At 27.7% G+C, this 24414-nt stretch overlaps 1 protein-coding gene across 2 annotated transcripts in view; it reads right to left on the bottom strand.

Moving 5' to 3' along the window:
- Window positions 1–21350, bottom strand: part of LOC100209845 (POC1 centriolar protein homolog A) — a 56503-nt gene extending 35153 nt beyond the window's left edge. The window contains exons 1-2 of one of the 2 annotated variants that reach the window (XM_065818425.1): window positions 21126–21350; window positions 604–688 (exon numbers count right to left, since the gene is read on the bottom strand). In XM_065818425.1, the coding sequence (XP_065674497.1) occupies window positions 604–688; window positions 21126–21140 (100 nt within the window). In that variant the 5' untranslated portion in view covers window positions 21141–21350. The remainder of the gene's footprint in view (window positions 1–603; window positions 689–21125) is intronic. The other variant, XM_065818426.1, reaches the window with a different exon arrangement.
- Between the last annotated feature and the right edge of the window lie 3064 nt (window positions 21351–24414).

Here is a 24414-nt window from a genome sequence, read left to right as displayed (position 1 = left end):
GCAGGGCAACCAGGAAAAAATTTGAGGGTACACCACTGCAAAAATTTTAAGGCAAAGGTATTTGGGCCTTTAAGTCAAGGTTAACTTCTCCTAGCCTTTGCCTAGAAAAGTGATCTCTACAAAACTGCAGGACATAAAGCAGGTTGCACTAGATAACATGTTACCAGAAGCAGGATGATCATAATGATCCTGAACTTGACTTGACCAGAAATAGAAGTTACTTCTGTAAGCAGTATTATCACAACGCTCAGAAAATTTTGGATATAAAATAAGAAAAACATTTTAACAGATAGAAATTGGAAAGATGATGGAAAGATAGAATTGGAAAGATGAACTGTCTGTTTTATGGCTGTAGTCACTAGTCAGTAACTGAGCCACACCAGAGATTCTAACAGAACATAAAAAGGCTAATAGTAACTTATGTGTGAGCTAACACCACACTAGAGATTTAAACAAAACAAACATACATATGCACTTTCAAACTTCATATATTTATACTTTATCTTTTAATTAACAAAGGTCTAGCACTGTTCTATTTAACAATGAAATTCAAATTACCTGTAATAACTTATATTTTTTTAAAAATGTAACATTAGAACATACCTAATTGTTTCATATTGCCATTAAAATCTACACTGGTAACAGCATCTTTATGACCTTTGAAAGTTCGCTCAAGCACAGGATCTTCCTTTTTAAAAAATTATTCAATAAATCATTACAAAAGTATGAAAATTAAATACAAATTTTACAATTTCAAAAACTAAAAAAATTTAAATTGCATTATCAAACAAAAGTGTTTGTAATTTTAATAATGTGCAAGCATGAAGTTGTGTAACTACATGGTAACTATTGCATAAATATTGTATAACCATGCAGAGCATTAAAAAATATATAAACTTATATAAACTATAATATATAAACTTAATATATATAAACTTAACATAATATAATATATAAGTTATATTAAACTATATATATATAGTTTATATAAGTTTATATATATTAACTTATATAAACTATTATATATAAACTTAAGCTTCAATATTGAAAATAACAATAATATTAGTATTATATAGTCAAATAAATTTAAAAAAAAAAAAAAAATGTGTAAAACAACTTTTTTAACCATACAGCAACCTATGTTTTTTGAATGATTTTATAAGTAAAAATTACAATGAAAGAACTTCACTCAAAAATATCATCAGAAAAAATGCATAAGAAAGTTTAGGGCATTTTAAAACTCATTTATTTTAATAATAAGGTTAAAATGATATGAGAAAATTTTGAAAAAAAATTAAGAAAAAAAATTAACATGAATATAGTTTATAAAATTATTATAAAAAATATTTAACAATCGTGTTCAAGTTAACTATATAGTGTTAAACTTTGCTATGATATAACTAAACTTGAACTGTGATTGTTGAAGTCAATTAAATTTTTTTTAAACAAATTTAGTTCAAACAAGGCTGCAGTAACCACTGCACAGTGAGCTAAGTTACAAAAAAACAAGGAACTTTTAAATTAACTTTAACAATCTTAAATTTTAAATTGAATTACAATGTTACAGCACCAAGTTGAAATACTAATTTGAAGACACATGTTTAAAATATTTAGATGAAACCAGAAAGAAAAACTTATTTTGCCAAAACTTGCCTTAATTTAGTATAGAATTTTTTATTTAAATATCAAATGTAAAACTTTTTATTACTTCTCTCAAATATTTTGCCCAGGCAAACCTGATACAGTGATTGCATTCTAACTCAAATTAGATTTAACGATATTTGATAGTAAAGGGGTGAATGGTTTCACTAGCACTTCATTTTCCCAATTTTTCTTCCCAACATTTTGTTTGTTTGTTGAGCAAAAACCAGTTTTCTTTTTTTTTCAATTTAAAATTTCCCATAAATGTTAAATATTAATTACTTAACATAGTGTTAAACTGTTTAGCAGATCAGAACTGAGTATTTCTATTGTGATACTACTAGAAGGATTGCCATCAAAGAACTATAAGCTCCTCCTACCCATAGCAACAATTAAATCAGAGATTTTATATCAGAGTTTTCCTTCTCCTGAATAAGTTGGCTTCGCCACTGTTAAAGAGCCTAACCAGCTCCAATATAAGATTAGTTTAACAGGGTTCCCACCATTAAAACTGGGGCTAAAATTAAGGATTTTAAGGAGATTTAAGGAAATATTTTCCTAATACTGAAGGAGATTTGGAATACGGAAGGAGTATTTCCTAAAAAAGGAGATTTGGTTGCGAACAGCAATAAAAACAGAATTTTTTTTCAATAAATTTTAAATATAAACAGATAAACTATTATAAATGAATATATATAAATATATATACAAATATATGTACATAAATATATATATATACACACATACACACACAAACACACACATTTTTTTTTTGCAAGCGGTTCTTTTTAATGCATCAGATTTTGATATATCAGCTTTAATGTCATCTAAATACAAAAGAAAGCATTAAATAATGACATTTAATTTAGTGATAAAAACTAAAAAAATATTTATATTCAAAGCATAAACCTAAGGCTATTCTTTTTTTAGCACAGAATCCAATTTCATCAGATGACTTCTTTAAATTCTCAATCATAGATAATGTCTATCGAATTTCAGTATTGACTATTTTCCTCTGTTATTTTTCTTTCTGCTTTCATTTTTATTACTTTTTCTACAGACAGGTTTTTGAGCGTTGATCATCAAAATACTTCTTTCTTGCTTGTTTGCAGTAATCTAATAGATCTTTTGTTATTTCAACTTCATGGGAAAAGAAATGTGAGGTAATCTTGGATTGAACATAAAGAGATGATAGTGTCTGGGGACATATTGTCATCGATCAGACCTTTATTGCTGCTAAATCCTCGTTCAACTTGAGTTTGTCCATGCGTTAAAATGAGGACAATTTTAAAAATGTGCTGTAGATTCGCATACATCTTTAAACCAGTTAAAATCATTTCCACAAACAATCCTTATCTTTATCAAAAGTTAAAAATATTTCTTTGCTATCAATGACCACACTTTTACAGAACCTGGAATATTCTTTCTTAGCTAAATCACCAACAGAAGCTCTAATTTTCTTGAAAGTAACAAGTTTCATCAACAGTTTGCCAAAAAAAGTAATCACACTTTTCTGGATATTCAACCATAAATGATGGGGAAATACACATGAGATAGCGAGCAACCAGTGAAGACAAAGGGCTTTTCTCAATAATATGAGTACACATTGAGAAAAGAAAATCACATATTTCCTTTTTGAACTCGTCAATTTCAACAATCTTTTCCTTATTCTTGAGTTGCTGGAGATCATACTTCAATGAAAAACCAACATCAATTTTGCTGGTTGAAAGCAGGTTTGCGCAATTAAACAAATCTATTTTTAACAAAGTTCTTCAAATGTCACCACCAGAAAAGGAGTCATTGGTTTATCAGTTTGAAAAGAAACTAGAAGAAAAAAAATAGCAAGATTGAAAATAACATTTTGTGATTTTTTTCTTAAAATGTTAAAGATAATATGAAAAGAATATCTCAGAATATTTCTATACTTTTGTAATAAAACAAAATATATTACATAAAGAGCAATACAATTGCATCCGGATCAAATATTACATACCGAGGAATGTATTTAGACTGCCACTAACTTCTTCAAAAAACTTTAACTTTAAAGGAACCAAAACTTCATTTGTTCAAGCATTTAAATGTTTAAAGCCGGTGTTTTGCCCTGATTTACCATATCCAGGTTGCTTACTCTTTAGTAAAGACTTCCAGTAGTATAACTACCAAACATGAGTACCACAAAACATGTTAGGAAACCTAAACTTGTTGCCTCACCTATTATTTCATAATCACTTGCTCTTGACAGACTTTTGTAAGGCCAGTTTGTAAGGATCTATTGATAGTATGTAAATCACAGGTATCAATATCAATGAGTGTACTTAATTCATTGTTATGATGTTCTTTGTTGAGCATTTTCAAAAGCAGTTTATTTAGATTTGAGCCATCCATAGAAACCTGAAGCATTTTCTCATCATTCAAACTAGTTATGCAAGATTTAAACATATTTAGATTACCTGGGGCTACAGCTTTTCCCATGAACTCTGAAGTATAATATCAAACAGTATTACTCTCTTCATTTTATTATCACACATGTCCATTTGACATTTCTTTACAACTTTATTGTAAGATTCATTAAAAAGACATACAAAGTTATCCAGCAGGTTAAGATCTTTTATCAGAATTTTTTTTAAATAAGGGGCAAGACCATGAGTTACAATATAGCCAGATTTTGTCCAACCACAGAAAAAGTCATTAATATTTTGCTATCTGGAAACATCGAAGCAAATTGTTTAGACTTATTCTCACTTGATCTAAAAGAGTATTTGCTTTAAGCAATATCTAAACACCTAACTAATTCTGCTTTCAAAACTGCTTCCTTTTGAAGCATATCTGAAACGATACATTGCTTTGATGAGATAGGCTTCTGTGGTACTGATTGAAAAGTTTCTTTGAACAAAACAACACAACCCTCTTTAGGCAATCATTCTATGTGCTTTGCTTTTCTCGCATGTACATCAAGAGCCTTTATACCCATGGCTGCTACTGAGAATAACTTAGAACAAACTTTGCATCTTGCAAGGCTGGGATTTTTATCTTTGTGAAGCCAAGAAGTGTAACTATCATTATTTAACTAAATATCCTGGTAACTACTTTTATATTTAGGCATCTAAAGATAGTTAGTGAAAAACATATAACAACCTTTTTAATATCAAGTTTGTTAATATCTAGCTCATGGTTTTTTCCCTAAAGTATATATATTTAGTTGTAATTAAGTGTGTATATATATATATAGATATATATACATATATATATATATATATATATATATATATATATATATATATATATATATATATATATTTATAGCTGTAAATAAAAAAGATGGTCGATTAAATACTAAGACTCTTGCCCTATTGTATGATGTTCACTTGTAAAGAAAACAAAATAAAATTATTTAAAGTAAGTGAAAGTCAAATGCAAAAACCCAACAAAAATCATAAAAAAACTGACTCTAATACTTTGAAGGCTGATATATATGATATACATATATGTATATATACATATATGATATATATGTGGTATATATATATATATATGATATATATGTGGTATATATATATATATATATATATATATATATATATATATATATATATATATATATATATATATATATATATATATATATATATATATATATGTATATATATATATATATATTAGGGTGATTTATATTTGACGAATTTTTGAAAATCAAATTAATCCTACCTGGAATGGTTGACCACCAATGTAAAAATAATTTTAAGCTCAAAAATTTTAATTTTTGAGCTTAAAATATTAGAACTAAGCATTAATAATGTTTTTATAGAAGGGCATGTCAATAGCTATATTATTGGAGATTTATACCCCCTCTATCCCTTCTTCGTTGGAAGGGGAGGGGAGGGGCGAAGTTGTTTAAATTTTATTATAAATCATATTATTTAAAATTACTTTATTTTCTTTAGAAAAAAGACAATATAAACATTAAATTATGATAACATTTTGATTCCTGAATATTTTGGAATAATTATTCGTTTCCGCGGTTTTATAAACTAACATATTGTCGTATTTGTGGAAGACATATTGTCGTAATTTTTACATTCTGTGTGTGTATGTGGTGTATCCATAACAATCTATAAAAGGTATACTATCTGCGGTTATATACAAAATTATTATTGTAAAATACATGTGACTTAAACAAAGAATTAAACAAATTATGATAACATTTTGATTCCTGAATATTTTGGAATAATTATTGGTTTCTGCGGTTTTATAAACTAACATATTGTCGTATTTGTGGAAGACATATTGTCGTAATTTTTACATTCTGTGTGTGTATGTGGTGTATCCATAACAATCTATAAAAGGTATACTATCTGCGGTTATATACAAAATTATTATTGTAAAATACATGTGACTTAAACAAAGAATGAATATTATTTGTTTTCTTTAATCAAATTACTGTTAAGAAACCAAGATGCCAAGATCGCCAAGACTTAAAACAAGGGCATATCTTTTTGAGGAAGAGGATCTTAAAGAAAATCTTCCAGAAATAATGTTTTCAACAAATACAGACATTATTCTCTACTTCCAGTTTAGGCAATCTGGAGACAAAATAACCCCAACAAAAAAGTTGCTTGTACCATTGGTCATCAAACAGCAAAGTGTTCTGGCCTTGGTAGCTGTCCTGAAAACTGCATTATGTTCACAGTTAAGAAACCATGGATAGACGGAGGATACAAGGATGGGATACTCACTGACCCATTTATAAGGTAGGCCAAACAAAATTTAATTCATATTAAAGGGACAGGCTACCATAAACATACCACAAAATTTGGATAACAATATTTTCTAAACCTGTTATATATATTATTACAGGGAAGCATATCACTGATCTGATCAACAGCTGAGAGAATTTAAAGAAAAGTAAGTGTAAGAACTCAAAAGAAGCAGGAAAAACTAGACAAGATTTCAAAAAAAAAGGAAAGAAGGTTTTCTAGATTGCTAAACCAAATACCCAAGATATTCTGAAGAAGACTTGTCTTAATAAGGAATCGTATTGTACCAATATGAAATTTTTGAGAGATCAAATGACCAGTTTTAAAATGACTTGAATGAGAGAACAGAGAAGATTGAAACATTCACAGTTGTTACACAGTGTTGAGCAGTTTTCTCAGAGAGATGATTTTACTACAGAGCTTCAGCTTTCCTTAGAAACCAGTGATTTAAATACCAGCATAGACTCAGATTGTTCGTTTGATTTTGATCAGCCAGGTTCAAGTAATGACACGCCACAGTTAGCCAAGAATTTTGTAAAAGATATTGCCGTGACTTCAGTTTCCAAAAATATTTCCTCCAGAGATTTGCTGCATGTGTGTACAGATTTGGTTGTTAGTTTAGGTGGAAATGTTGAAGACTTTTTACTGTCTCAATCTACTATTTGGCGGGCACAAAAGAAAACCATCCAGCAAAATGCTGCAAAGCTCAAAATAGGGGTTAAAAGAGCTGCTGAGAAAGCACTTTTCCCTTAATAGCTCACTTTGATGGAAAAATTATGGAAGATATTACTAATGGGAAAAAAGAAAGACAGGTTTGCTGTTTCAGCTAATATTGATAGAGACATTAAACTTCTTGGAATACCAGCAATGGAGCATGGGACTGGAGCTGCTCAGTATGAAGCTTTGTATAATGTACTGGAATATTATGGAATACGTGACGATGTGAAGGGACTATGTTTTAACACAACTGCCTCAAATACTGGAAGACATTCAGGAACCAATACTAGGTTCAGTCAAAGACAGGAATCTATTTTATTAGAGCTTGCCTGCAGGAGGCATATATATGAACTTCATCTCAAACATTTCTGGGAGCAAATTACCTCAGGCAAAACAGCAGTTCCAGAAATTTTAATGCTCAAACGGTTTCAGACAAACTGGAATGACATCAAGGAATTTGTTGATTCTTCCAATTTAATAAGGTTTGATACCAAATCCATCAGCAATACTTTCTTGACAACCCAGATTGAGAAAATTATCCAGTTTTGCAAAGATGCATTAAACACTGACATATTTCCAAGTGGGGATTATAGGGAGTTATTGGAATTTACCCTGATGTATCTGTATCCTAAAATATTTTTCAAAGTTTGAGCTCCAGGCTGTGTTTCTTATATTAGGTTCATGTCAAAAGCCATTTACTACTTGAAGATTCAGATATTGAGTACACATCAGCCCTATGATTTGACTGCTGCCCAAAATAAAGAGTTAAAGACAATGGCAGAATTTATCTCGATTTTCAATTCTGTCTGGTTTCTGTCTGGTTTCTGAAATGGCTTTTACATCCTGAAATGGTGCCGCTGAGGGCAACTTCATTGCCCTCAGCGGCACCATTACTATTGACAATTGACAAATGGTACAAAGAATATGTAGAGAAACGCGACTCTGATTCCAAGAGAGTTCACAATGAGGATGATCGCCAAGAACTTATACTAGCTGTGCAGCAAAAACGAGATCACCTCTGTGGGTCAGAAACCAAGGAACAGTTGCAGCTAGCGTATGAAGCAATAGAAAAGCAGAGAAAAAAATAACATGACTTATATACTATATTTATGCATTGCAAAATATTATATTATATTTACATATCATGATTTTAATATTTATATTGTCAAATGATGTTTCCTTTTGCTAAAGAAAATGAAGTAATTTTAAATAATATGATTTATAATAAAATTTAAAAAACTTCGCCCCCCCCCCCACCCTTCCAATGAAGAAGGGATAGAGAGGGTATAAATCTCCAAAAATTGAGTGAGGGGGGCGGGTAGCTATTGACATGCCCCTTCTATATAAAGATTATTAATGCTTAGTTCTAATATTAATTTTCAAAATTTGGCCTAAATATGAAGAATAAACCAGCGTCAGTTATACACAGTAATGCGTCATTTTATGTAAAAAAAAACGGGTTTTTTGCCACTTTCTCCAAATCATGTGGAATAAATACCACCGTATTTCTTTTTGGTCCTACCCTATTATAAATAAGTAGTCCAAAATATACCATATAGAAGAAAAGTTGGCTTTCCGTGTTGATTTTAAAGGTCCCCGCCAGACCCCTGAAGTTTGCTACGTTTTTATACACAAATTTGACTGACGGGGACTTCAAAAGTCACACGACATTAAAATTTTGGGGCTTAAAACTATTTTTATATTGGTGGTCAACCATTCCAGGTAGGACCAACTTGATTTTCAAAAATTAGTCAAATATGAATCACCCTAATATACATATATAACAAAAGGGATTTTAACTCATCAAAGAAGTAACTATATGCTTCTCTATAGATAAGTATAATCCATTTGCTTTAATAAAATTTCCAAGATGATAAAAAAATAAGGAGAAATTAAGGAGAGCATTCAAATTTTAACTTTTTTTAAGGTTATTTAAGGATTTTTAAGGAGTTTTTTTTTTTAAGGATATTTAAGGTTTTTAATGAGTGGGAACCCAGTTTAATGCCAAGATCAGGACATTTATATCAAGCATAATTTTATCAAAGGGACAACCAACTCTGTTGTGATAAAAGCAGAAAAATTAAAAAAAAAAGTTTGAACTAAATTGTACTTACTAAACATAAATAATGAATGTATACAAAGAAAACAAAACCAAACAAGAATGTATATTAAAAAATGCATACAAACTTCACCAAAAAACAAAGATTTTTTTTTTTTTTTTTTTTTTTTGAAGCTTGTTAATTTCATGTTTCAGTCTTAAAAGCAATGATGCATTTTACAAAATTGATTCTTTTTCAAATGCAAACAATTTATATGAGTTTTAATATTTTATATCATTTGACTTATTTGATAATAAAATAAAGAAGACTACCATGTGCATTATTGTTTAACCTTTCGCTTGTAAGAGTTCAAATACAACATTCTAGTTGCATTTCGAATCACATGCATAATTTCAAATAAATTATTTTTATCATTTTATTTATAAAGTTTTTTTATTTATTTATCAACTACTTTAAATGCTTTTTGAAGGTATCAGTATAATTATCACAACAAGGCTTTTTTCAATCTTGGAAGATAAATTTTTAAAAATATTATATTCAAATAATTTTTTTGTAACAAATATTTCAGACATAAAATGATTAACATAACTTTTTGGCTGATACTATTGCTCAACTTATTGCCATCAAGAAAACATCTAATTAGGCAAGGAATATATAACTAAATGATTTATCACCTTATTTTAAGCCAATCTCCTCTAATACTCTAATGTCAGTAAACAATTCAAACAGCATATCAAAGAATTACTAATATTTATAACTAATATTTGCTTTTGTCAGACAACTGACTAGTATTTTTTTAAAATATTCAGTAATTCTCTGCAAGAAACAGTCATCCCTGACTGTAGGACAATTGTAAAACTACATCACTAACATAAAATATGACTTTTGGCTTCACTCAAGTTAATGTTGCTATAATAGAGTAAAATAATTTTTTAGGACCATAAGATCATAACTAAAGCTTATTTTAAAAAAAAGTTGTTATGTTGGAAACAACATTGTTACAATCCTCATCCCTATAACTCTGAAACACTACTGCAAACAAAGTCACAACATGCAAAATTACAACTGAGCTATCCAGCCACTAACAGGCTGGATAGCTCAGTTGGTGGTTGGATAGCTCAGTTGCTGGCTGGATAGCTCAGTTGCTGGCTGGATAGTTCAGTTGATGGCTAAATAGCTCAGTTGGTTAGAGCATAAAACGAATTGTTAAAACTTGGACTATTGTGCAATAAGAGTTTTAATTCAGTCACCGCCAACTTAGTACTTGGGTAGTACTTTGGTATGCAAAAATGTTGGCCAATAATAGACACTTCTTTGGATTAGTCTTTATGACTATTTGTGGTTGATTCTATGCTAAGTCAAAAATATCTTTGGATATAAGAGCATTGTATAGCAAAATATAGCATGAAATTCAAATAAATAAAAACATAAAATTATTCTAAAAATTTTAACTTTTTGTTTTGTAAGAATATAAATCAAGACAACATTTGTTTAACACTGAAAAAATTTGCAAGTATTTTTAATAAAAAGTAACTGGTGAATTATTAGAATCCTTTTTTTAAATTTAGTTTTCAGAATTAAAAACAAAGCTTTTAAAGTACCAAAAAACCTATTTGGAAATAAAGCATTTCATAATTAAGTTAAATTTTTTATAGTGTTCTATAACACATCATCTTATCATAATAACCATTACATCATCTTATCATAATAACAAACAAAAAAACATTTTTTTTTTTTTTGTTATTATGACAAAATTTCAACTTACAATCACCTTTTGCTAACAATCTACGACTCTTTAAGACACTATTTAAATTATTATTAAAATGCAATTAAAACATGTACAAAATTTATTTATAAATATTCTGTACAACCTGTGTGTAAATGTGTCTGTATAACCTGTCTGTAAAACCTATTTATAAATGCCTATAACCTTTTGATGAAATAACATTCGCAAATTAGTTCAATTTATACAATATCACTTGGGGATTTTTATAGTATATCAATAAAATTTTATATCAGCTCACTGTTTTACAAAAACTGTTTTACAAAAAATCTGTTTATCAGAACATATCTCACAATAGAATTTGTTTAGATTGTTTATTACGATTATTACTTTCCACTGGTTGGGCCATAAACTAAGCACTGGCAAAGTTCATTTAAAAGACAAAAGAATTTAGATAAAGTTATTCAACTTTTATTTGACCAAATATTTGTTATACTTTGGTTACAAAATTGATCCAATAATTGGTCCTCATAAAACTTCAACCAATAAACATACTATTTGCGATTTGTTCCACTATTCATAAAAAAAACCTTCCACTATTAGTTAAAATCCAATCGACAGTTCAAGACTGTTTTAGCTTTTTTGTTTTTGATTTGTTAATAATTGCTACAAAAACAATGCCCTTGGGACTTTATTAGCAATTTGTAATTTGTCATGACTTTTCTGTTAAAGTGCGGCAAGCTACAATCATGGTTTTTAAAGTGATCTTCCTTTAATATATTATTTAAATATGTCTTACTGTTAAAATGAGTGATTATTTTCCTTTGTTTTTGTTTTTTTAGTTAAATTTTTATTGCACAGTCAAAGGGTTAATGATTGGTACAAATAATATCATTTAAGTATTATATCTACACGAAGGAATTTATGTGAAAACCCACATAAATGTGCATACATTATTTTAAATTTATTAACGGCCTTTGAATATGCCACAATTGGAGATTTTGAATATGCCACAATTTGGAGAGAAAATTGATTAAGTTTGCTTGCATTACAACTGGATTCTTCAGATCCAAAAATAACACAATTAACACAATAAGCACATTTTTTATTTTCTGAATTATTTTCAAGCCAAAAGAATAAAAAGAGCCTAGAAAATTGAAAAAGGGAAAATTTTTATTGGATTAAAATTGCAAAACTAAAGCTTTGTTTATAAATATTTTTTAATAAATCATATTTTTCTTCATTGCCTTATTTATTATTTGCATAAGTTCCATAGAGCATATAGATGGGGTCAATAGGGAAAAACTATTGAGGTAATTTTCCCCCCAATTTTGATTGGGATAATGTTTTGTAAACCCTTATTTTATTTCATCTTGAAGATAAAAAAGTTTTGAGCTTATAACATGCTTGGAAGTTAACTGATTTGAACAAAAAATTCAAAAACCACCTGTTAAAATGCAAAAATCTGGCTCGGATAAAATTAAAAGATTTTAAAAACACCTCTAAATGTATTTATAAGGTCTATATAAGGCTTTCACAGAAGGATTTTTTTGGTACTTTCAGATGAAATTGATCTTGAATTGGACAGACTTCCATAGAAGAATTTTTTGGTACTTTCAGATGAGATTGATCTTGAATTGGACAGGGCGTGACACATTACATTACAATATCAAGATGTTTAGGCTCTCTATTATATCAATTTTTAAAATTATATTTCAGTGATTTTTTTTGTTTTTTTTTTTATGATTGTAACCCTTACCAACCTGCATTTTTATTTTAAAATATAGAACTTTTATAAAATGAATTTGGATTAAGCATTAAATTTAAATATGAATAGTAAAAAAAATTTTGAAAAATTTTCATGTTTTAGGGTCTAATCGTTTTTGTTTTCAAATCTTGAATGTTCTGTATACGGAACATTTGGTTGTTCCAGTCGCACAAAGCATATTTTAATACCAGATGTTCTATATATGGAACATCTGGTATTAAAGATACTATTTTATTGTTTTTTCTACATATAAAACATTGAATTTTTTTTATTAATTATCACTATTTTAGGATTAAGTCTCATTATTGTAATATTAAGTATTTTTAAAGTTATAAAATGTTTTTAATCATAATATTCCGAGCTTTTTAAACTTTAATCATTATGATGGTATTGATAAAAACAATTAAGAGTTGGTTTCAAACATAGAACAACTTTGCATTTTGAACATTATACTGAAGATTTTAAATCACAACCCCTTTTGCACATCAATGTCTTCCATCAATAAAATCCAGCCAATGATCCATACTATCATACCCAGTGCTGGGAGTATTTTAAATACCAAGTGTTTAAAATACTATTTTAAATACTTTCACTATATTTGTACTTGTATTTTAAATACTTTTGTTGGAAGTATTTAGTATTTGTACTTAAAATACTTTTTATTAGTATTTTGTATTTTATATTCATTGAAAATACTTATTGAAAATACTTATAATTCAATAACTGCTTAAAGCATTTACAATACACATTGTTTACTTTGTCGCTGTTTATTCTGAATTGTCACTTGGCCAAGATTTATTCTGAATTATTTCTTGTTTTATTTATCTACCTTGATTTCATTAGGGTAATTATTAAATTATATTGCAGGAATTATCTTAAATTAAAGATTTATTTTTGCTGCTTAACAGCGAAAATAAAAAGACTTTTGCGGTTAACAGCGAAAATAAAAAGACTTTTAGTAAGCTGTTGACAGCGACCAATCTCAATGTGACCACTGACAGTATTACTGAAAATTTTGTTGTATATAATGATGGTACTCCAAATGCTGGTGCAACAAATGATGCTCATCAAGAGTGCATGTTGTATTTGAATGATAAAGATACAAGATTGAATGCTCTGCATAAGTATAAGACTGTTCGGTCACTGTTTGTCAAATTCAATACCACTGTACCATCGTCGGCTCTAGTTGAACGACTGTTTAGCACACCGGGACAAATATAAACGCTTAGGTGTAACTGTCTAAGTGATATGATGTTTGAAAAACTGCCACTGCTAAAAACAAATGTGGACAACTGAATGAATTGTATTTTTATATAAATGTAGTATAATGACTAATAATTCCTTTCGAGCAATGACAAAAATAAATTTTGAAAATAAAACCATAAAAATGTAAATTGAAAATGTAACATGAAACCATAGTTTTAAATTTTGGTAAAGTATTTTGTATTTAGTATTTTAAATACTTTTTTAAAAGTATTTTTATTTTAAATACTTTTAAAGTATTTTTATTTGTATTTTAAATACTTTTCTGTTCCAGTATTTGTATTTGTATTTTAAATACTTTTCTGTTCCAGTATTTGTATTTGTATTTTAAATACTTTTATAAAGTATTTTACCCAGCATTGATCATACCTTACATCATCATTTACTTTCCTTCGCTTTAGAGTTGGATGAAAATTTTCTTCAACAATACACTTACTTGCAAGATTTGCTCCAGGTCTTCCTCATCTCGGTTGATCTAACTCTATTTTATTAGTCAACATTAAACTATCAGATACTTTTAGAATAAAATTTCTAAGCAAAATATTCTTATCTTTACCATCTTTATTAACAATTTTGTAATCAACCAAGCATTTGTCATGCTTTTGTCAATAAATAGTATACTATGCGATCATAATACTTTGTACTTTTGTGATCAATACGATATAATGAATGGTACATATCACATAAGTCAACACCGCCCATGTACTTGTTGTACTCTTTAATAATTGCAGGGCCTTCAATTTGAACTCTTTTTTTAGCTTTACCATCCCATCAACTGATTGTTGACACTGGATCACTACCAATATAAGATGATAACAAATCTGTCAATTTGTTATCATTCCAGCAAATCAAGCAAAAACCATCATCTTTATTGACATGAGATTCAATTGCACCTCTTGGCTTCAAAATTTAATCAAAATTTGGAGTTTTATTTGAACTCTATTCAGCCTAACAGTAGATACAGATTGGTAATCTATTTTTTTGATTTCCACCTTTCTACCATATTGGTCTTCTAAATTCTTCACTGGAAGCTGATGCTGAAGTTGGAGGAAGAACTTTATTTGAAGTTTTGGTTTGTTGAGATGTATTATTATAAAACCGAGGTACTGTTATAGAAGAACGCAATGATTTCGAAATGAGCTTAGATCGATCAGTAACTTATACATTATTTGATGAAGCCATGGTGTTTTGTGTTATAGTAGAGATTGGTGCAATACTTTTTTTCTCTGCGCCAGTATATAGAAGAAATAGTAAATAATCCCAGATGTAGCACCGCATTGAGTTATGAACTTGAATCTCCATTTACATGGCTTTTTCGGATTGTTATGCCGCATAATGAGCTTTTTTTACCTTTATAAGGAACAATCTGCTCATCACTATTAAATGCTATATATAAATTATTTTTGATATCTTTAAATCGATTTCATTGCATCATATCAGCGATTTTTGAATATCTTGTATCATGCGCCCAATACACGCGAAAAGATGGCATTTGAATAACTCCCATATGGAACAAGAAACCAATATATTGCTATATACAAGATACCAATATATTGCAGTTTCACTTGGTGTCACGTTGATTGATTTGCCAGTTTTCCCTACAGAGTAAATATTAGTTGATTAGCTAAATGTTCAATCATATTTATTTTTTTTAAATTAAAGAAAAAATTAATTGGTAAAGATCAATCAGTGTTGAATTTTTCATGTTCTGGTATTTTGCCAAGAAAGTCATTTGAGTCAGTTTTTTCAAGGAAATTGTAGGTTTTTTTCCGCAAAAACTTTATATTTTTTTTAGGTTGTAAGTAACTTCTTTTATTTTCGTATTTGACTGTACAATAAAAAATTGTTCTGTTGAATCATAATCAAGAGATTCATCATTGGGTGTTTCCTCATCATTGGGTGTTTCCTCATCATTGGGTGTTTCCTTGTCATCTAAATTGAGCTTTTTATTCAATTTAGATTGCATATCATTAATGTTATAATCATCATCTGAACTCTCATTGTCTATATCAGATTCATCTGCAAACGGTAAATCGCATATTATTACATGTCTCTTTTTCTTTTCTCTAAGATTTTTAATATTATTTTCATTTATAATGAGAAATTATATGGAGCTATGATGTATATATACATATTTTTTAATTTGTGCCTAACTCCCGAATGTCCTGTATAAGAAACAAAGCAAAAAATGTGCAATTCAACTGTAAATAATTCTACAATTATTTTTATAAAGACAATAAATCTAGAAGCGTTTTTGCTCAAGTTCCTTCTTCTATAAAAGCCTTGAATCATTATAAATTATACCAGTCATATAAAGTTAAATTTCTAAAATCAAGATAATCCAGTTAAACCAGTAACACAAAAGACTAGTTCATAAATTATAAAAATATCCAATATTTATCCAATCAGTAACAAAAAAGCCATAATAATATATAACAAGAAGCCATAAAAAAATAATTTAATTTTAACAACAATTAAATGTTCCATATACGGAACACAAATAAAATGCTCTAAAAATATTGGGAAAAAAAATCAAAAGTATTTATTTTATTAATAATTAGAGTTAATACACTTAATTGTATAATAAAAAAAAAAATTTAATTAAAAAAAAAAGCTTATTCAAAAAATATAAGTCAAATTTTCAAAAAAAATTCCAAAATCAATTGCACATTTCATTAGTTTAAAAAAATATATACATTTATTTTTTTTATACATATATATTTGCAATGTTGTCTTTCTAAAACTTTTTACAAAATAAAAAAATAATAATTACAAATAATGTTGTAGCATCCTATAGATTTGTTCCATAAACAGAACCATTGTTAAGGCTTAAATTAAATTAAAACTGAATGTATGTTTTTTGACCATAGATACATATGATATACATTTTATACAACAGCTGAGGAAAATCGATCATGTTGATAGAATAAAATATTTTGCAAACAATTCAAGCTGATAAATATAACTTAGCAGCACTGTTTTGCAGAATATCAAATTTTTTTGGAGTCCTTAATTAACCCAATAATTTTCAAACCAATAATTAGTTTATGCTTTCGATTACCAAGACTCTTAAGGAAGAGACAGCAAGTGCAAGGTTTCACAATATAAATAGTGAAGACATAATGGGAATGTTTGGGAATGTTTAAGGAAGATCATCTAATGCAACAATTTGTTATATTTTACACAAATTAAAATAAAATATTATAGAACTTTAGATTATCTTAATAGTTAAAATTATATCAAAAAAATATATAGCTTTGTAAAAAATAGATAAATTGACTGATACATACTAATATTTTAGCAGAAATTTTAAAAAAGCCAGTTACGCTATTACCAATAAATAGATAAAAGAGAAAAGAGAACAAGAAAATAGAAAAAATTTGAACAAGAGTGCTTGTACTATCTCTTAACAAAATTGATAATTTATGTAAATTATTTATACAAATTACCAAGCAACTTGATGATTTAGATGACATAATGTTAAACAGAATTTTTGAGCAAAAACTCCGCTATTAAATTATTACCATTACTATTTGATATTAAATTTATACCATTATTACTATTAATTTAATGGTATAATACTGAGTATTCCAACTTTGATGTATAATAAAAGAATAGAAAAAGTTAATAAAAGAAGAAAAGGGAGAAGAAAACAAAACTTTCAGACAAATGCCAAATTCAAGTTTTGTTTTAGAAACTTTTCATTAGGTAATTGAACTTTTTGTTTTAAAACTTTTTTTGATAAAAAAAACTTTTATTTTCGCTTTTTGAGGTTATAAGGGGTAAGGAAAGGAGGAGGAGGAGGAGGAGGAGGAGGAGGAGGGGAGATGGACACACCCTTCTATAAGTTGATGTTACACATCACATAATTTGGATTTAATATATTTTAAATTGTATACTAACTTCAGATTTAAATATAAATTTATTTATATGGAGTAAATGCTTTTGATAGTAGGGCGTGTTAAACCATTACTACCACATCCACCCGATTTCCAAAATACACCTCTCATATTTGTTTGTAGTCTGGAATATAATTTTTGAAACTTTTCGTAAGTAATTATAATTTTTTTTTTTTTTTTTCTTTCCATTTTTCAAGTTGGGGGAGGAAGGGGGGGTTAAAGTCCTCTTATATGTCGATGCATAATGCACCAATACACGGGAGCGGATACAGAGGGGTTCAAAGGGTGCTCTAGTACTCTTCTTTTGTTTTGACTGTGGAACTTATGTACTTCTGATTTGCCTGCTCCCTTTAAAATTACTTTTAATTGACTTGCACCTCTCAAAAGCTATTTTTGATTGGCTTAGTTTCTTCAGCAAATCAAAAAAGGTTTTGAGGGATGCAGACCCAATCAGAAAGATCTTTGAAGGGGACAAGCCAATCATGTAAGTATCAGAAATCAGAAAAGTAAAATTAGGTTTTAAAGTTGTAAATAGGTTGTAAAGCTTTAAAAAATAGGTTGTAAGTAATAGTAAAATGTAAAATGTAAGTAATAGTAAAATGTAAAATGTAAGTAATAGTAAAATGTAAAATGTAAGTAATAGTAAAATGTAAAAATAGGTTGTAAAGCTTTAAAAAATAGGTTATAAAAATAGGTTGTAAAGCTTTCAGCTTCAGCTGAAAAGAAATTGTTTTTATCTAATATCATTGCTTAGGGTCATAATAAGAAAAAAATTTTCCTTAAATGAAAAAGTTAAACTAAGTATATTGCATAAAATATGCAAAGTTTTAAATATACAGTTTCCATTATCTTAAAGATTATGAGCGGGAATCGATTTTCAACCAGTGAGGTATCATCAGATATCCAGTTGTAATGCTAGTAAACTTGATCAATTTTATAAACCTCCATTTGTGGCGTATTCAAAGGCCCTTAACAAATTTTATAAACATTCTGAAAGTTTACCAATTAATCAAACTGCAACTCTAAAGTCTATTTATTTTTGTACAACATACATTTATTAGACAAGAATGATGAGCTTTTCAACATTTCTTTAATTTTTTTTTAGAATATCAAAATACTTTGGGCTAAAATTAAAGAATTGAGATATAATACCAACAATTGCCATCATATTGTTTATTTCTAAATGACAGGCATCTGCAACACAAAGATTGAGGGCATGAGATCCACAATGTACATACAGGGCCTTTGGATAAATAGTTTTTATTCTTATTGTATCACCTGAACAGTTCCCTGCCATGTTACCAACATCATCATAGCATTGACCACCACAAAATTTTATATCTAATCCTAGCCCTTTAACAATATTTATCATTTACAAAGCATATTACAAGTGGCATTTGTTCCATAATGCTAACATCAGATGCTTCATCTGCTAAAGTTGAAAAAAGTTTAGCTTTTTTTATTTCACATGTCAATTTAGAAACTGGAATGTCATTACAAATATTAATCAACTCATTTTGAGTAGTTTTAGAGCAATATATAGCATTTTTTGAAGAGTAATTCACCCATTCACCAAATCGTTTTCTGCACAGCCAGTTTTGTTTAACACATATTTTGTTTTCCACACATAATAATTGCCAGAAATATTGGTTTTAATATTTCTCATTTTCTTGACTTGTTCATGTTTTGTTAATAACGAAGAAAAGTCTTTCAATCATAAACCAGTGCATGATGCAAATAGTTAATACTTTGCCACTAGATCTTTCCATTTTCTTGTTACTTTAGTAGTGTTGTCTCGCTATTTGGAAGCAACAAGACCAATTCCTAAACAATTACATTGACAATTCCTAATGTCATTTCATGACCGAATTGAAAATTAGGGAAGATTATTGGCATAATTATAAACATTCTCTTGACTACTCTAACCAAACTCCTTTCTCTTATTGATAGAATAACCTTTCTAAATATATATTCCTAATATATTCACTTCAATTCAAATTCTTGCAACTATTCCAGTAACAACATGCACTTGTACAAGATCAACCTCTTTTATTTGTCGTTTAAAAACCAAAGTAACACAATCTCACAGAAAAGATTTAATGGCTTTGCACTAATGCCCATGCATCAAGATATCAGCATTGATGCAAATGAAGTGATTGATTGTTTTGCTAGAAAAAATCCTCGTATGATGAAACTTGTAGATATTTTAATATAATAAGATGCATTGCTTTAGTTAAAAGTAAAGTTAATGCCATACTGTTTTTTGAGCAGTGTTCCTAAAAAGTACTACAACTTTTGTTTTGTTTTTGAAAAAATCTGGAAAGCCTTGAAAGTATAAATATACACAAAAAAACATATATTGTATATCGTTGGCTAAGGTATAACACCTAAAAAAAAAGTTATTTTGAGATATATACATTAAAATTTAAAAAAAAAATTATTTTGAAATCAAATTATCTATAATATTATGGCTAACTAGTTACAAAATCTAATTTTATAAATACAAATGTCCTAAAAAAATTCATGTTTTTGATGTACGATGTATTACATCTTAGCCAAGGATATAATTATTAAGTGTATTATGTTATTATGTGCATTAGTCTACTATATTATAGTATTATTTATTTATTTTTATGAGTTGTAATACAAGTGTTTGAATTTCAATATAATGTGTACTACACAGCTATTTTTAGCAAGAGTTAATTAAATGTTTACTTTATATCTATTCAGGTTTCTGTTTAAAGATCATATTAGAAACAAGTTTTGAATAATTGCACTGAAACACAATAAATTTTATTAAAAAATTATTTTTACTTAGCTTTTCATTTTGTAACTATTCTACTTTTTATTTTAGTTTTCCTAATATTGAATTATGGTTTTAATTTAGTAAATTTTCATGATTTGAAATTTACTTTATTAATCATAAGCTAAAAGTTTAGAACAAGAAATTTAACGCAAACATTACATTACTTTAAACATTACAAAACCAGGTTTTACAGTTAATTCTTATGCTATATCTAGTTAATATCATATGTTAATAATGATAATATTTGTTATACTCATGCGAATAATTTCGTTTTAAACATTTGAACTCAGATTTTTATGATTATAATAGTTTTTAGTCATGTTTTATATTTTTGCCACACCACAAAATGATGGACACTTGTTTTAGATAGTATTTAGCGGGTAAAAAGTATAATAAATTCCTGTAAAATTTATTATGAAAAAATCAAAATTGTTCAGAGTTCAGATCAGTGTTTGGAATACAATCAAATGAGAGATAAATTTTACGTTACTTACAATTATTGAAGACATTGAGAAAGTAGTGCTGCTATCAAATTATTTTATAAATTTAACTGAACCATAAAAATTGTTTATTTTACCAACATTCAACTATAATTCTTTTTATTTTTTTTAGTCTTCTATACTATTGCTGGCAATTAAAAACAAAACATTTAGGATAAATATCACATTTTTTTTATTTATACTTATACTTATTTATGGTTTTGGCGCTATTTACAATTTGACGGACGTATTTTGGACAATTTTTTAATTACTCTTCCGATTTCGAGTCGACGCCGCTACTTTTTTTGAATCACTTTTTTGTTAATAATTTGGAAACATTTAAGTTTAAGTAAGAAATTTAATAAAATTTATACTTTAAAAACTATTAAAAATCTATATAGAATTTTTAAGTCAAAGTGGATATTTTGACTTAAAAATTCTATATAGATTTTTCGAATTATACGGTACATTAAAATTCAGTTATTGAAGAAAAACTCAAAGATTTGTCCGCTTCTGTTGATAAATGTACCATATTTGGTATACTAATATAAAGTACTTCAAAATTAATTTTTATATCCTCCAAAAAAAGATAAAACTTTGTATAAAATTAGTTCAAAAATAAATTTTGATTTGAAATCAGTATTTTTACATTTTTACAATTGCAAAGATGTAAAAGTATAAGTGAAAAATTATATACTCGCGTATACGTCGAAAAATGTATGTCGAATTTTAACGCAAAAGATTTATAAAATAAAAGATACCGCAAACATATACCTTTGTATAAACTTGATAGATTTAATATTTTTAGTCATGGACTCAAAGAAGGTAAAGATAATATGACTAACTGCATCATCTTTTCTTATAATCACTTTATGACGCACCGGTTTTTATTTAGAGTTTTAATTTTGTTGATTAGACATTGATTTACGATTATCTTGATATTCTTTAGCGTTATTTAAATGATTTTTCAACATTGTGGTACTTATCAACTTTGTAACAGAAAGAAAAGTTACTTGATTAATCATTGAGAGTGTTCCTCTTAATGGAAAATAATTTTCTGCTAAAAGCATTGTAATATTAACTAATATACAAAGGATTTTTCTCCTTTTTTTTTTCTGTGTTAATACAAAATTGAAAATCTTTGCTGATGTCTTTTTTATCATTTATTGCTTTCACTTAGTCTTTACATAATAAATGTTTTTCTTAGAGTTTTTGGTTGCCTTTGTGGTTAACCTTGTTGTAAAGTTTTTTCCAGTTATTTCCGACACCATTTCTGCAAAATCTGACAAATCATATTTACCTTCTCTCAAAAAAAGACAACACGGTTTACAAAATATGGCTTTTTCCTCGATGCTCTATTATCATATTTTTCCCGATCATCTATATAACAATGGCAAAAAATTGCGGTTGGAAAACATCACTCAATGTCAACTACTAGAAAAAGCGTTTAGAAAAAATTTTCATAAACAAATGAGACTAAAAACGTAAACTAAAATAGTTTCAAACAAATATCTTAGTGATATATGCGCTAACATGTTCAAAGTAGAACTTAAAGTTTATTGCAAAATATGCATTTATTAAAGATTATTTTTGATGAAGAAAAAATTCCATCGAATTTGATATACTTCCTCAGATATGTGTTGTCTAAAAATACTCTCTATCATTTTACATCAGTGTCAACAGGAGAAAGATTTTTTAGCCAATCAAAATTAATAAAAAAAACTATTTACTATTATACGTTTGACAACTCAACAAAACAGATTTTTTGATGCTTCAGATAGAAAACTTGAATATGTTCATATCTATGCCAAATTAATGAGGCCTTACAAAAAATTAAAACTATCGGCAGAAGCTTGGGAACAAAAAAAGCCTTAAAACGTTTACCTTTTCCCCAGCTCAAACGTGAGGAAACTAATATAGTAAAAAAAAATTTAAAATTTTTAAGAAAAATAGAAAACTCGTAGAAAAATATTGTAGAAAAATATTATAAATTACAATACCACGCAAAATTTACAGACCACGCAAAATTACAGACCACGCAAAATTTACTACCCAAAAAACTTCGAAGTTTTTCGAAATTATTTTTCCTTAAACATCAAACCGATACAACACTCGATACAAAAGGAAGATTTATAAAACCTTTCTGCAAATCAAAACTTACAAGATTCTCCATTACTTATCGTGGACAAATGCTATGAAACCATTTTACAAGCCTGAGTCGTAAACTTAGAGAAGCCAATACCGCTCAAAAATTCAAAAAAGAACATATCTGAACTTATTGCTAATCAAAATTCTTTACTTGATTTTTCTCAAAAATACACTTTATAATCCTCTTTTTAATTTTTAAAGGTTACTGATGATAACATTTTTTTCTTCTTCAGATTCTCCGGACTAGTTATATATAATGCAATGTTTTTGTATTTAATATTTTTAAATATTTTATATGACTGAAATAACCTTAACAACAATAATAAATAAATAAGAATAAATAAACAATCCCTCCTTTTTTTAAGGAGGGGGGGGGGGAGGTAATGGAAATTTTTTATGGGCATAACTCTTGTAGTTTACCATATTTTTCTACGAAATTTAAAATCTATTGATAGATTTAAGTTTAGTTTAAGATAGAAAAATTAAAAATTTTGCTTGCATTTTTGAATATAGAGTAACGTGGATATTCTTGCGTATTCTTTCTTGCGTATGACACGAAGTGAACGGACGTGTTTTTCACGGCGATTTTTTTTTGCCTTAAAAATTCCCAAAGCTTGTTTTGAAGAAATACGAAATTTGGTCCAAAGCGTCCGCAATTTTTAAATTTTATGAAAAGTTGCAAAAAAATTACCATCTTTAGCATTGAATTAGGGCTATAAATATAAGTTTATATATATATATTTTTTTAATTTTTATTAAAGTGTAAATACATATCGTGCGTTTTTTTATAAAATCTGCTCTTTAAAAGTTATATAGATATTGAAATTTAATTTATTTATAAAACTAGTACAAAAACTAGAAATAATCAGCTGGATAGACTAAATGACGGAACGAAAAAAAAAACTTTTTGTTTTTTAATTATCTTTTAAGTCAGTTTAAAGATTCAAAAAAGTTTTCGTTTTTATTTCTTTTTTCATTGCAATTAGATTTAATAACAAAATGGATAAATTTAAAGTTTCCGAAATCTCTATACAGTTAGTAAAGCAAATTTTTAAAGAGATGTTTCTGAAACAGCAAAAGGATATTTTGAAATTGATAAGCGGTAACTTGAAAATTACTAATGAACGAATCGACGGTTTACTAAAGGATATTAATA

This window comes from Hydra vulgaris, chromosome 14, assembly GCF_038396675.1.
Source record: "Hydra vulgaris chromosome 14, alternate assembly HydraT2T_AEP".
NCBI lineage: Eukaryota > Metazoa > Cnidaria > Hydrozoa > Anthoathecata > Hydridae > Hydra > Hydra vulgaris.
Note: the sequence above shows the minus strand (reverse complement) of the source record. Positions and strands in the feature narration are given on the sequence as shown.